We start from the raw sequence: 15,372 nt of genomic DNA on the forward strand, positions 1-15,372 counted from the left end.
AATATATATTATGTTTTAATCAATTTTTATTTTTGCATTGTTTTTATTCTTCTACTTATTATTTTACTGTTTTTCTCTTTTTTTTGTCTCTTTGCAAATTCTATACATACTTTATTTAACGGAATAATTCACACCGATATCTATTTTTGTTAGATATATAATATAATATTGACCACTGGAGTGCTATAGATTTTTTTCGATTGCAATAGTGTTTGGCATGTCATTATGTTGAATTTTCTTCATTTTCATTTGTAGATAGTTTTGCGCAATCGACTCACATTATTATGCGGCAGTGCGTCATAAAAAATGCATTATAACGATTCATATCATAAATTGATTAACTTTTATTTACATTCTACGCACGCTCAAGTCGAGTAAATACAGAATCGGAACGCAAAAATTACAACTTGTTCACTAGAGGCTAGATTGTTACGTTACAAGAACATTGGTTTTTTTGAGTCGTAACCATTTATATGAATTTTTCCTTGTTAGTGTCACGAATGTTTTTCGATATTAATTATTTTATATTGCAGTGGTCTTCCTCATCTAGCTGTGTCAAGCAGTACACCACCACCATCCACGTCGCCTTTGCCTGTAAAGATAAAAAGTGAACCGATTAGCCCACCCAGAGATCCGCTCGGCGGTAACAGCGGGTCCAACGGTGGACCCAGCAACGCTAGCAATCTACATCATACGAACCTGAATGTCGGTCCTTCGTCCAGTACCGGTGCTCCGCCGCCGCATCATGTATCTCATCCGGGCCCTCAGACACTGAACTTAGTATCGAGCAGACCGAGTAGTAACCCACCTCCGTCCCACTCGGGTAGCATAACACCGACAAATCTACCCTCACCAAACAGTGGCACGGTCGGTGATATCAGAACGAACCATTCTAGCGGTGGCGGGAACGGAGGGAACAGTTCAGACTACGAGAACGGACCGATCATGAAACGCTCGAGAATCACGGAAGGTGGTTGGGCAACTTAATGTCGATCGAATTGTTGCACTCATCAGTTGTTTGATACCTCCTCGACGTACAACGGCATATAGTGCTTGTGAGTTCCAGTATGATTAAACAAACTCCTTTTAAACGTCTTTGAGACATGTACTTCGTACTACTTCGTACTACTTCGTACTACCACGATACGATAACAGTAGTTGTGGGTGGTATGCTTTCGCTGTTTAGCCAGCGGAGTGGAAAAATCTGTTTATATTTTGAAGCTGACACAGAAATATACATTTATTTGAAGGAAAAGAAAATACGGTGCCATAATGTTGAAACTTTATATATATATATTATATATATATGATATAGATACCATATATATATATTTTCATGTATATAATATGAAGTGTTGTTTGTATATATGTCATAAAATTCGTAATAACTTTCGCGATATGGCATTGTGTCCTCGATGCTTGTCGTACGAAAATTTATGCGAAAGAAAACAGTATGTTAGAGAATAACGCAGTACCCAATTGTGAAATTTCTGAAAGTGTACTAATACTGAATCTAAAAGAGCTTGTGAAGAAATCTACACTTAGTGTAAGATTTATAAAGACCAGGACTTATCCATCGCGATTCGTTGTTGTTTTGTACGGTATAGTAGTCAGACTAAGCCATAACCCGTTAATAATAATATGAATATATCGCGCTGAAAAAAAAAGATGTATACTTTGTCACTGCACTTCACAAAAGCATTTTATTAAACGCATTGATTTACTTATAGATGATTAATCTGTTTGAAAGAAACGTTTGTTGGCAAAATTTTGTGTTAAATTGTAGTCTTGTCCAATTACAAAATTTATACCACAATAAGAAACTTTTTGTTTTATTTCATAATATAGTCACTATGTTACAGTGGTTTTATATTCTCGCAATATTTTGATGAATTAATTTTATTGTTAATGTGAATTTATTAACGGTCTATGGTTCCCAAAACCATGTGGAAATCGGCTGCTGTACTCAAACTATTCACATGATATTCTATAGAACAAGATTCGAAATTAATATATTGAGTTATAAGGTAATACAAGATAGATAGGCATATTATATAGTGTTGATTAATAAAAAAAGATATACATACAGCGCGCGTATAGATATATACATATATATACACGTTATATACATTTTCCACAAGTATTTTGCACATTTGTATAAAGAAAAATTATGGAGGAAGAAAGCTTGTGAAAACTTTGCAACCCTTGAAGCCTAAAAAAAATGCGTAATGAAAGTTTATATGCCACAGGTATATGCCATGTATTAAAAATGTGATTAAACAAAACTTATATTGTAAGAAGGATTGAGTGATATTAATGTTAATAATCGTTAATCATATAAACACTTTTAAAGAAACCAAAATTACATCTTTAACTGTACTTTACATATATTCGTCATGATCAATTTTACGTAACTTATAGTTTTAATACAGTAATTAAAAACTTGCAAAAAGTACATAGAAAAACAAAACAATTTATTCTAAAAAGAAAACGAATTTAACATCTTTCGTCGCAGAGGTCCATTCTGTGATATATAAGAAATTATTCTAGAAGATTATTCTTCTTTTCGATATCAGAAGTACGACCTTTTCGGCCAGCAATTGTGTAAATGTAATGTTAAATGATATTTGGCAAAACAGGGTTGCAATTGTAATGATGTAGAATTACCTTCTTCCTGAAAATCAGTGAAATGAAAATGTGTCAAGACAGTTTCAATGTATGTGTAACAATCTCAGGATGTATCCTGGTGAGAATCGCTCTCGAGAGTTGTATTTGATAAATCATTGTAATTAACGTACTAATGGAATACGCAGGTATATGAATGAATAGTGCCTGGCACCATTTGTGGCCCTCCTGTTAGGATGCTTTCCCAAATCGTATATGCAGTACAATTTGTTAATAAAGTCTTGAAAATAATAAGCCACTTAAGCGCGATATACACGAGAAACGATATATGATGTTGTAAGCTTTATAATGTGACTTTTTGACAAGTAGCATGGGAAGGCAACCTTTATTATTGTCATCGACGGTTGTACTATAAAGTACAACCTTCGATATTCATTTTCTTGATTAATTATTAGAAATGTTTCATATGACTGTTCGAACAATCGGTATTCGGAATATGAATGCGTATGCGTATAGTCACTAATTTTAATTACGAATTTGTAAGATGATCACAAAGTGCAATCTCTTAGCCAACACACTTTTTTATCAAACAAAAAATATAAAGAAATTGTTATTTTTCATAACAAAGAAGTAAAATTTAATGTATTAAAGATATATATGTCTCCACTAGTTATTAAACTTTTCCTATTGATACAAAATTTATTACATTTAATTGATGTTCAATTGTAATAGATTCTATTTCATATATTGCAAAAGATAATCATATATTGCTGATTCATATTTTTTAAACACTTGCAAATGGATTTATATTTTGAAATTTCGTTTTACGTTTCGAATGTGCATTTGTGTTTAAACAGGAACGCAAGGGAAATCGACGGCAGCCTTTTTGATCTTGTTTTCTTGAGAATATTATATTTCTTCTTGCGGCGTTTTCGTAACTTTTGAATACAAAGTAGAACTGTTGAATTCAGTTTTATCGGCGTGTTGTATGTAATGTTACATTTCTCCGTATTTACCTCACACAGGATACGGTTTAAATCAGGATAAATTTGATCCTAACTGATATGAATCCTGAACTTGTTAATTCTTTCTCTGAAATGCCCTATTGTGATATCGAAACTAACATGATCCTTTTGCATAATAGTCCATCTAAGGTCATTTGAGTGTTCCGACATCGACACTTCTATAACAGTCACAATGTGATGTGAAAAGCATGAGCAGTACTTTATATGCAAGGTTTATATGTGCTATCTGATCTATTTTACCATAACGTACAGTATGATAACGTACTGCATAGCGAGACCCATAAGAATAGGCAATTTGTTAAATGTACGTTAAGTACATGTACGTACACTTCAATGTATATTTTTAATATGAAGTACGTGTAAGTTATATCTGTGAGAAAAAAAAATAAGTTGATGTAATAAAAGATGTATTCGTCTTGATTGGCACAACTAATGATGAAGGATACATTCTCATCAATATCGCAGAATGAAATAAAGCTTATACCTTGTGATTTTCACCGTTCTAGAGACATTGGGAATTATTTTCAAGTCGTTTAAAATCTAACGGAGAAACACGTTATTGTAGAAAAATTTCGTATCCCGGTGATTGGAGCTATTCTCCTACATAAGTTCTTTTTCTTTTATTTATAGAGTACTTGAAGTACAATTCAAAGTACTGCCCATTTGTGTAAAATTTTAATTTGTGTGATTATATATATATATACACACATATATATATATTATCTATGCGTTTAAAAATAATGTTTGCTTACGTTGTAATCTAAATACTCTTTGGTTACGTGCCGTGAATTATGATCATATAGTTGTGCCTCAAGATTTCAACAAATATTCAATACGTAATGATAATTATTGTAGTTAAAAACTCAGAGACTATTGAAATTGTTGGAACGCTGTGAACGAAATGGACCATCATTAGAAGAGCCATATGCATAAGATAAATGAGGTCTATGGATGGTTAGACGTTTTATATTGCGACATAAATTAAGATTGTTTGGAAAAAAGGCCGTTATAGGCTTTAGACAATGTTCGCAAATAATCGAATTGCAATGCACGGCACAAGTACCAGATCACTGTAACAATGTAGCAAAATAAAATATAATGTATATGTACTAGCCACAACTGTTGTCACCACAAATAAATATATATATATATATATATATATATAAATATATATATATATATATATATATATATTAATATAAATATATATATATAAAATTAAGTTTAAATACAGGTTTAAGTACTGGACATATCTGTAAAGCCAAGTAGCATCACATTTTTAAACGTCATAACAATATCGCCATTTTACTGTTACTATCTGTATCTGTGCATTTTGAAACTACGGAAACGGTATATCCTGTTTGATACGTACACAATCACACCAAAAGTTATAGGAGGATTCTTCATATATTTTTTAACATATAGTTATCATATTGATTTTCTCTCGCTTAGTTTTGAAATGCACTCTGTAAACAGATGATGGGGGACATACTTTAAACATTATTATACGGTTACACATACCTATTTGTATAATACAATTTAAAGGGGTTGTTTGACAATTCTTCAAATTGCGTATCGTACTGTTAATATTAATTTCGAGATACAGTTACACATTGTACAATGTATAAATTTTAAATAGAACTGTATGTGTACAACACAGACATACACACACATACATACACAAAAGATTTGCATTATGCATACATACCGGACGTATGCGTATGTGGATATATATGTATAAAAATTATAATAATGTAATAGTAATAACAATACAATATTATAGTCGTGCGTTACGTTAGCTGATAATTGCGAGAATAAAGGAAAGTAATTCATATAGTGCCATCATAACTGACTAATTAAGGGAATACCGATTTTACGTTTTAAGTAGTATCATAGAGAATATTTGAGGAAAAAAAAAATACTTACAATGTTGAAGACAAAGACTCGGTTTATGTTTGTAATAATAATTATAATGTTTGCCAAGTTTGTTACATAAGTATGAAGCCATTGAGAAATTTTATGTGCTAAATCTTAAAGATATATTTTATTCTCCTATGCACATTTTCATGCCACACGCAATTGTACTTGAGTACACGAAGTACATGAGTTCGGTTTTGCGCTCGTGGAGCAGGGAAAGCGCAAATATGCTGAACACGGAATTAAATCTTGTTTGTACGTTATACTTTTGGTGCTCGACATTACCCAGTTATTGTTACACGTTATTATTACTGATCTGTATGACCATACTACCATATTGCCTATTGTTGGTCAGTATAATCATCGTCAGAGTTAGTGATAAATAATGATTATTTGATAACGCTCTATGTACATCACACACATACATACTACATTGTAAACACATACACATTGTGGTTATATTTCAGTGTATCAGCATAATGATATGATTATTACGATGTTGCCCATAGAATACATTTTACTTGGTTTTTACATTTGGCAGTATTTTATTTTAGTATTATTCCATCCACCTGTAGCTTTCAACGCTCGACATGTGACTTGTACCTGTAGTACGTTCATTTTTGTGTTAACATTATTTATACTTGGACGAAAATATCTGATATTGTTTTGTAAATTGTTTCATTGTTGCTCGCATGCTTCCTCTGTGTATTATTTCGTGATAATTTGTATCGTTCGGATTTGTGCGATTTTTCTAATTTCACATGTAACCTCTTACTTACTGCCTCTAATAAGTTTATTATTATAGAAATCATCAGTCTTTCGTTGCTTGTTACAAACGCTAATACATCATTTCAATTGTATTTCCTTATGTGATTGTATAGCATTGTTAACATAATGAGAGAATTGCCGTGTTATATAAATTTTATTGTGTTTTCCGAAATCTTTTATGATATATGACCAGTTGCTTATTGAAATAACTTTATGCTTGAAAACTGTAGCAGACAACTATTTCTATAGATAATAATCGAAATATTTAACATGTTTAATGCAGGAATAATATGTAAGGAGTAATTATAAAGTCAATAGTCAATATTACATGATGATGACTAATAGTATATATGCCGTATCTGGCATCTCAATACTAATACATATTTTAATTTATTTAAAAAAAAAACAAAAAAAACAATATGTAACTGATAATACCTTGCCATTGAAAAATAAATTTTCTATTTAACTTATCATTTATCTTCAATGTTCAATTATTATTTTATTGAGATAATTATGTATATTATATACGTATAATTTTTATTTATTCATACATAGTTGTGCAGTTTTTGAAGATGTAATATATTTTTAATATACATTTCTCGTGTAAAAAAATCTTTGTAAACTGCGATATTTTTGTAACACTGATGTATACAGCAATTCGGTTCAAGTAAATCTGTATCTCGAAAAGCATGATGATAAGATAGAATTTTGGAGTGCTTTTTTTTCATCGATAATTATATCATAAGAAATATCATTGTGCATAATTGCAAAAGACCAAATTTTTGGCGAACGACTCTGATGTCGTATGTATGTGGTTACATATTATGCTGAATACTAGAAAACACAAAAGTTATAAGCCACATCTTTTGGGATGTTAATTTTACGATTCTTGTAAAGGATAATATGCGTTTACAGTGATGGGAAGGAATAATAATGTATTGACGTTTCTTTCGAATCTAGAAATATAGCTTAAAACAATGCATCTTTGTTGCCTTGAATTATGCGTTGTTTTCTATTTTATGTCAATTTACAAAAAAAAATGCTATTTCATATATCATAGAAAGATTATACCTTGTACTTAAATCTGGGCCGCAATGTGATCATATTTTTACTCGTTAATTATATCAGAGATTGCGTTACAGGTATCGTCGTTCTAATGAGAAGACAAAATTTTAAGCATACGAAAATTTTCTCTTCTGTTTTACTGCTTAATGGAAATCTCATTACCAATCTATGTTAATGACTTTCGCATTGTACATAATGTGTCCTTCAGCCTTTGACTCATCCTCTCTTCTTTGGACAGTCAAATGGACAGTTAGCTACGTGTTCTAAACTTTAGGGATCTCGACCACGTCTGTGCACACATTTTAAGACAAAAGTCGTTATGTTATTCAGTGTAGCACAACTGGTTTGCACTGAATACCAATCTTCATTGTGACGTCCACTAATGTAATTTGCAGCGATTGTAAACACGTAAGATAGACACGAGAGAATAATTCTCTTTCCAAGAGGATCTAAAATAAATTGCGGATAGACATATCTCTTGATCTCTTAATATTATGAGTACTTAAATATGTATAGGATATATTTAAAAGTGAAAAGGAACGTCGAATCGCGAGTGTTTTCCATTTTTACTAAGGAGGAAATGTTTGATCCTTAGTTATTCGCACTAGTGTATTCTGCAAGTGATATTCTACTTAAATATCTCAAACATCGCGAGAACCTAAAAGACGTCTAAAAGATTCCATATGTCTTTCTGATGTTCTTTAGGCAGAAAAGATTTTTAGATATCTTTAAATGTTGCATATCTTGAATTGTTTCTTTGTCGATTATAGCCAGCGCTATAATTTTCAAGAAGACAGAAATTCATTCACGCAACATTAATGCAGATTGTATCGATGAATTCAAATGAGATACAATCCCTCGATTCCTCGATTTATATAGCAATTTTTCGTGCAATATTATATAAAAAAATAGTTTAAAAAATCTCTTTAGTATTATTTAGATCAATTAATCAGTTTTTCAAAAAAAAAAAAAAAAAAAAAAAAAATATATTGAGAATAGGAATTTCTTTATTCTTTATCAAGTTTTATTTCTGCAAATCTCAAAGGATGTGTATCATTTTGATACATCAATGCAGAAGTAATGTCGACGTCAATACTTTGAACATTCTCAGAATGATCTATCTTACGTACGTACAACCGTATGTCTATCCTCTGTAGAAATGCCTTATTATCACGTGCCTCAATTAATATTTAAACTGTTCACCTGCTTATACCTATTACTTGTTAGTCTATGTAATGAATATATATGTGTAATATCGAGTTATTCTTTGTACTGCTCTTGTAAATATATTCTGAAGAATTAATGTCATCCTCTCGTCTATATATACTCTGTATACATTACATATTATACGTTTTTACGGTCACCTTCTACTTACCGAACCAAAAGAATCTGTTCTGTTCTTTCTGAGAAGAACCGCCCTGCAAAATTTAAAACAACAAAATTATTTAATAATTTATTTGCAAATGTATTGTACATTAGGGATATCTAATTTCTCGACATGTTCTTAACACTTTGTTGAAAGAGCTATCGATTCTTGCTTTTTTTTCTATTTTTATTTATTATTGTATGCAAGGAAACAATTAAATATTTTATAAAAGACTAAAATTAATTTAAAAAATTTGTAGACTTGATTAAAATTTAAAATGGTGAAAATATTTGATTTTAAAGATTAAAAATAGGATTTAAGCAAATTAATTTTCAGCGATTCTGTTTATTTAATTTATTTTTACAGGGGCGTCATACCTTTAATTTCTTTACAAACTACCTTGTGTCTTTGTACCGCATGTTATACGTAATCCAATTTGATTTTTTCATTGCTTTTCTATGTTACATTTTCTCCTCGCGTGATTACTTTGTGTATCTGTCTCGAATTGTAAAAATTGATCACTACGTAGAAATAATTTTCTCTTGTGTAATCGTATTTTTCTATTCCAGCACAATCATCGGCACGAGCGTTATTAAAATTTATAAATGACGCAGAAACCGGGAAGCAATTTATAAAACAATCATAAATTTATTTCGAAGAAAAGTATTTAAAAAAATACAAATACGTATATACGTCATTAGTTTATGGATGTGGTGTAGTTTATTTTACATAAAAATGTAATAAAAAATAATTTAAGGGAAACAATTTTAATTTAATATTTTAATTTCATGTTAGTTAAATTAAAGCTTTATAATTATTTTATGATATTGAACGAATTCTGTTCTCACTTGTGAAATTTTTAATTCTCTTGGTTTTTACATGATGATTGAATTTCAGTTTGAATTTATTTTATCCGCCCTAATTTATCATCAGAGAAATAAATATATTTTCTTCTATATACAAAAGATGGCTGTATCAACGCCATCACGTTTGCGTATAACCTAAAATCTGTGTTTTATCAAATAATATCATATACATATTTGATTTTAATCGTAAATTATATATTGCGATATTGTAACAATAAATCAATAGTGATAATAAATTATTTAACGAAAAATGCCACAAAAACCTGCAATGGTAACTCATGGAATATCTTATTCTATTGTTTTAATTAAAAAACTATGTTTATTAAAGAACAATAATAACGACATTAAATAAATTTTTTTAGAAGGCAAAACGCAGCAGCAAAAGGGAGCAGAATGTACCAGTTTCGCGCGTTCCTCCTAAGACAGCTGTAGATGCGAATAATGCAAGTGGTTTGAATCCAGAAGTGCAGGATCGATTCGAATTGGAATTATGTTGGTGTATACAACAGCTGGAAACGAGTTTGGCTAGTGGCAAGTTGCAAGACAAGCAGGCACAGGATCTCAATAAACATTTACATTCATTAAAGGGCAATACTGCACCGTTAATAAAAAAGAGACAAATAATGAGAAATACATTGGGAGACTATAGAAAGAAGATGGCAGAGGATGAACAAAAGTTTAGTAAAACTGTATCAGATGTTAAGTTCACAAATTCTACCTCAGCAAGTAAAAAATCAATATTTATTAAGAAAGCTGCTCAATATAATACACAAAATTCTAAAAGAGAAACAGATGATCATAAAAGACAAGATGTGTCAGTCAATACAAAACATGCTATTATTGATAGTAATAGAACTCAAACCTCATTTCAGTTTAATTTTCAGACATGTCAATAAAAGCTCTTTTTATATTTGTATAATGTTTGAATTCTTTAGTGCATATAATACCATCTCAATTCATGGTTTGTAGGGAAGTTATTATTATTTAGAAAATATGGAATATATGTATAGATATATTGTAACAAAATTTATATGCATTATATGCATTTATACACAAAATTTTTGTACGTTGTACATATATTCTTTTCAGATTTATATGCATATTTCACAAAATCTTAGAAAAATGTAGTGTGTCAAATAAAATAATACATTTTAGAATTAATGATAGAATATTGTGGATATTAAAATAGTTTTCAAGTGTTAATCAGAAATTTTAATAAATTAGTTTATAAAAATGCAAATTAATATAAATTATTGAAATAATGTTTTTAATAACTTGTATTTCACAAGGTCCTGTGGCGCAACGGATAACGCGTCTGACTACGGATCAGAAGATTCCAGGTTCGAATCCTGGCAGGATCGAATTTCTTTTTTGATTATTTTTTATATTATAAAAAATACACATTTTTATTTTTCTAGTAATTAGTATTTTTTTTATTTTTTTTGAGTACGAAACTTATTTTTTTATGTTGCCTTTTTCTACAATTTTTCTTTTGTTTTTTTCTATAAAAATTAAATATATTTGTCTTTTATTTTAAATACAGAGAATGTATAATAAAATACAGCTAAAAAAATCTTTTATTACATTGGAAGTGGACCATATTATTATTTTATGCACATTGCATGAATAATACTGCAATATGTTGATTGTATTTTGCGCAGAATCGAGAGTTGTTGAGCGAGATTTAGTCACAGCCGGCAGTGATCGTGTGACGCGTCCAACATATTGGTCTAACATGAGCGACAACGTGGTAGCCGATGTGCAAAATCTATCTTTGACGGAGGATAAGGCACGCATCCTAAGTTTTATATAAAACTCGGGTTCTAGCACTTTTTAATTCTTAGTATTGTTAAATTATGCTGACGAGTTTACGTTTTCACGTTTGTAGGACCGTTTACAGTGGTAATAAATGGACACATGCTCGGGTTGGTTAAGACGTATTTTTGTCTAATCTTTATGCAGTTGTTATATTGTAGCTTACGAATTCTTTGTTGTTTCATTGTTTAACAATGCAATCGCATTAGAATGTATCTTTTGTTTATAATACGTAGTCAAACGTAGACAATGATAATCGATAATCTGACGTAACCTACGAGTGTTTTACATCTAACACACCTGAATATATTTTTTTTGCGTCATTCAATTTAAAGCATTCATTTAAATTTAGATGCACGAGATGTTTTATTTTGGATTCTTTGTTTTCTTAGACGAAAGCAATGAGAGCAGCAAATAAGAAGAAAAATGTGGTGGAAAAGTCTGTATCTGAGCTTAAGCCTTGGCCGTCCTACATTCAGGTGAATACCACCAAACTTATTAAACGAATTTAATATTTCAACACTGCTTTATAAATATAATTAAAATTTAAATTACTGTATTATTTTTCTAATATGTTAAAGTGAATAGAGAAATTAAAAATTATATAAGTGGAAACATTTAAAATTGAATATCTTTGATAGGAGCAATCTCTTTAGTGTATTGTAATATTTAATTTTTGATATTTCAATCTTTATATATTTTCACAGGATCGTATTGTACTGTGGGATAAACTAAAAAAGGAATACGAAGATGCATTAGCTGCAAAAATTCCTGAGAACATAACTGTGACTCTCCCAGATGGCAAGGAAATTCCCGCTGAATCTTGGCGTACGACTCCTTATGATGTGGCAAGAAGCATTAGCCAAGGATTGGCGGACAATATTGTAATTGCAAAAGTCAATAACGTATTATGGGATCTTGATCGACCATTAGAATATGATTGCAAATTGCAATTGTTGAAATTTGATGACCCGGAAGGTCAGCAGGTATTTTGGCATTCCAGCGCTCATATTCTCGGTGAAGCTATGGAAAGAGTTTATGGCGGTTGTCTCTGTTACGGTCCTCCTATTGAGAACGGCTTTTATTACGATATGTTCCTGGGTGATAAGGGCATTTCCAACACGGACTTTCCATATTTGGAAAGTCTCTACAAGAATATAGCCAAGGAGAAACAGCCGTTTGAACGACTAGAAATGACGAAGGAGGATCTGTTGGAAATGTTCAAGTACAATGAATTCAAGGTGCGGATTATAAATGAGAAGGTACAGACGCCCACTACTACGGCTTATAGATGTGGTCCGCTGATTGATTTGTGCAGGGGACCGCACGTCAGGCACACGGGCAAGATAAAGGCCATTAAGATCACGAAAAATTCGTCTACGTACTGGGAGGGAAACGCTAGCGCGGAGTCACTTCAGAGGTTGTACGGAATAAGTTTCCCAGATACTAAACAATTGAAAGAGTGGGAAAAGTTCCAAGAGGAAGCAGCCAAGCGTGATCACAGAAAGATTGGGAAAGAGCAGGAATTGTTCTTCTTTCACGAGTTGTCGCCTGGTTCTTGTTTCTTCCAACCGCGCGGCGCGTATATATACAATGCTCTGATCGAATTCATACGTTCTGAGTACAGGAAGAGAGGATTCCAGGAAGTGGTCACCCCGAACATGTTTAACAGCAAACTGTGGCAGACTTCGGGACACTGGCAGCATTATGCCGAGAATATGTTCTCTTTCGACGTGGAGAAGGAGACTTTTGCGCTGAAGCCTATGAACTGTCCAGGTCATTGCATGGTATTCGACGTTCGATGTAGATCATGGCGCGAGTTGCCGTTCAGACTGGCGGATTTTGGCGTGCTGCATCGTAACGAACTCTCCGGCGCATTGACGGGTCTCACTAGAGTGAGACGTTTCCAACAAGACGATGCGCACATTTTCTGCTCCATCGATCAGATTAAAGACGAAATGATGGGCGCTCTTGACTTTCTGAGGCACGTTTATTCCGTCTTTGGCTTCACGTTCAATTTATACCTGGCCACGCGACCCGAGAAGTACTTGGGTGATGAAGCCCTCTGGGATCAGGCCGAGAAAGCGTTGGAGGAGAGTTTGAATGCGTTTGGTCAACCGTGGATTCTTAATCCTCAGGATGGCGCATTCTACGGACCCAAAATCGATATAACTATCCTGGATGCACTTAAAAGGCCTCATCAATGTGCTACAATACAATTAGATTTCCAGTTGCCCATTAGATTTAATCTGTCTTACGTTAAGTAAGTGTTCATTAAATTTTCAGTAAATTTTAATGAGATATCTGAATACTAATATTCGCATTTTGTATTTACAGCGAAGCAGGGGAGAAAATACGACCTGTTATTATACACAGAGCTATTCTCGGTTCTGTAGAGCGTATGATTGCGATCTTGACCGAATCGTACGGAGGAAAATGGCCGTACTGGCTTTCTCCTCGGCAAGCAATGATTGTACCAGTAGCATCGCAATTTGACGATTATGCTTATGAAGTGAAACAAAAACTGTGGAACGCTGGTGTTATGGTAGAAGTTGACACTGATCCGAGTGATACATTGAACAAGAAAATTCGCAATGCTCAGCTTGCACAGTTCAACTTTATACTTGGTATGTTTTTAATAAAATTATTTTAAAATTATATTGTATTATTTATAAGATAATTGTTATTGTGAAATTATATTATTGGCGCAGTAGAGGAGAGTAATATTTCTGTTTATATAGCATAATTTGTCTATTACATTAACGTGTATTTTATTTTCTTACAGTTGTTGGAGAAAAGGAACGTAATGCTGGCACAGTGAACATTAGAACGAGAGACAATGTGGTGCATGGTGAAATGGCGGTGGAAGAATTAATTGCAAAATTAAAAGTTTTGAAGGAAACGAGAGATCAAAGCAGCGAATTAAAACGTTAATTTGATGTCTCACATTAAAATGAATTTAATTCTGAGTACTATTTATTTTTAACTAGTATTTGATTCTTGGTAAATTGTATTTGATTAATTTTTTAAATTATTTTTTTTTAAACGTGTATTTTTTATTTTTCGTATATCGTTTAATATGGGTTAATAGGTACCGCAAAAAAGCAGAAATAATGATGGATGATCACGAAAGAAATTAAATTTCATAAAACGTAAAGTTTTGCATTTATTGTTCTTCTTGAATGATATGAAATCTCATCTTCGTAATATTTTGTTAAGGATATTATAATATACATATATTATATACAGTGGCATTTTTATCATGAATTTACCTAAATAATTCTTTATACACATGCATTTTATTATAAAAAATTATTTGTCCTGAATATATTTATTTGAATATATTCTTGAAACTTCTGCTAAAATAAAATTGCTTAATATTTGCCTAATGTAAAAATAAAAAAATTGGCTCGTGAGGGAATTGAACCCCCGACCTTCGCTTTAAATTCAGTGCGATACTCTAACCACTGAGCTAACGAGCCCTTATGACAAATATATACCTGTGATAGAATTTTCAATACAACTTGCTATTTTGTTTTGAAAATAGCAAGTTGTTTTGAAAATTCTATCACAGGTATATATTTGTCATAAGGGCTCGTTAGCTCAGTGGTTAGAGTATCGCACTGAATTTAAAGCGAAGGTCGGGGGTTCAATTCCCTCACGAGCCAATTTTTTTATTTTTACAGCTAAAATAAAATTGCTTAATATTTGCCTAATGTTTATGTGTATCTGCTCTTAACTCAATATAATAATTATGTATATTATATAATATAAATTTGTATGTATGAAATTATTAGTTTGCACTCTTTGGGTTATAAAAGAAAATAAAAAAAATCATTACAACAAAGTTTAGAAGCTTGTAGCATTTTCGAGTAAACTGATCTATTCCGGAATTAATTACTACTTTACAATTTAAGTTTTTACT

The 15,372-nt window shown here is 31.6% G+C and overlaps 3 protein-coding genes and 3 non-coding genes across 15 annotated transcripts in view; 5 read left to right on the forward strand and 1 right to left on the reverse strand.

The window, feature by feature from the left end:
• Mef2 (myocyte enhancer factor 2) overlaps positions 1–6,098 on the forward strand; it is a 65,327-nt gene extending 59,229 nt beyond the window's left edge. For all 8 annotated transcript variants that reach the window (XM_067356220.1, XM_012373784.2, XM_067356219.1 and 5 more), the window contains one exon: positions 534–6,098. In XM_067356220.1, the coding sequence (XP_067212321.1) occupies positions 534–987 (454 nt within the window). In that variant the 3' untranslated portion in view covers positions 988–6,098. The remainder of the gene's footprint in view (positions 1–533) is intronic.
• A 2,755-nt stretch (positions 6,099–8,853) lies between these two features.
• Positions 8,854–10,551, forward strand: LOC105676094 (UPF0488 protein CG14286). The gene is made up of 2 exons (XM_012373701.2): positions 8,854–9,903; positions 9,995–10,551. The coding sequence occupies exons 1-2, from the start codon at positions 9,883–9,885 to the stop codon at positions 10,526–10,528; spliced, it is 555 nt and encodes a 184-aa protein (XP_012229124.1). The 5' UTR covers positions 8,854–9,882; the 3' UTR covers positions 10,529–10,551.
• Positions 10,552–10,697: 146 nt separating this feature from the next.
• ThrRS (threonine--tRNA ligase) lies at positions 10,698–14,695 on the forward strand. 3 transcript variants are annotated; one of them, XM_012373933.2, is made up of 6 exons: positions 10,698–11,421; positions 11,521–11,557; positions 11,840–11,926; positions 12,155–13,710; positions 13,785–14,074; positions 14,233–14,695. In XM_012373933.2, the coding sequence occupies exons 3-6, from the start codon at positions 11,849–11,851 to the stop codon at positions 14,379–14,381; spliced, it is 2,073 nt and encodes a 690-aa protein (XP_012229356.1). In that variant the 5' UTR covers positions 10,698–11,421; positions 11,521–11,557; positions 11,840–11,848; the 3' UTR covers positions 14,382–14,695. The 3 variants fall into 3 exon arrangements, with proteins under 3 accessions (XP_012229356.1, XP_012229354.1, XP_012229353.1); XM_012373931.2 differs by having other exon boundaries at positions 10,698–11,557; XM_012373930.2 differs by lacking the exon at positions 11,521–11,557.
• TRNAR-ACG (transfer RNA arginine (anticodon ACG)) lies at positions 10,921–10,993 on the forward strand. Its single transcript has one exon. It is a non-coding gene; the product is annotated as a tRNA-Arg (tRNA).
• A 158-nt stretch (positions 14,696–14,853) lies between the features above and the next one.
• Positions 14,854–14,929, reverse strand: TRNAF-GAA (transfer RNA phenylalanine (anticodon GAA)). Its single transcript is given in 2 exon segments — positions 14,854–14,889; positions 14,893–14,929. It is a non-coding gene; the product is annotated as a tRNA-Phe (tRNA).
• Positions 14,930–15,039: 110 nt separating this feature from the next.
• Positions 15,040–15,115, forward strand: TRNAF-GAA (transfer RNA phenylalanine (anticodon GAA)). Its single transcript is given in 2 exon segments — positions 15,040–15,076; positions 15,080–15,115. It is a non-coding gene; the product is annotated as a tRNA-Phe (tRNA).
• Positions 15,116–15,372: the final 257 nt, after the last annotated feature.

This window comes from Linepithema humile, chromosome 5, assembly GCF_040581485.1.
Source record: "Linepithema humile isolate Giens D197 chromosome 5, Lhum_UNIL_v1.0, whole genome shotgun sequence".
In the NCBI taxonomy this organism is placed as follows: Eukaryota; Metazoa; Arthropoda; class Insecta; order Hymenoptera; family Formicidae; genus Linepithema; species Linepithema humile.

Bases quoted from the DNA above. Each gene is read 5' to 3' on its own strand.
- LOC105676094 (XM_012373701.2), top strand. From the start codon at position 9,883: ATGCCACAAAAACCTGCAATG. The intron at 9,904-9,994 runs GTAACTCATGGA...AAATTTTTTTAG, and splicing joins TGCCACAAAAACCTGCAATG to AAGGCAAAACGCAGCAGCAA.
- ThrRS (XM_012373930.2), top strand. From the start codon at position 11,272: ATGTTGATTGTATTTTGCGCAGAATCGAGAGTTGTTGAGCGAGATTTA. The intron at 11,927-12,154 runs GTGAATACCACC...ATATTTTCACAG, and splicing joins CTTGGCCGTCCTACATTCAG to GATCGTATTGTACTGTGGGA. The intron at 14,075-14,232 runs GTATGTTTTTAA...ATTTTCTTACAG, and splicing joins ACAGTTCAACTTTATACTTG to TTGTTGGAGAAAAGGAACGT.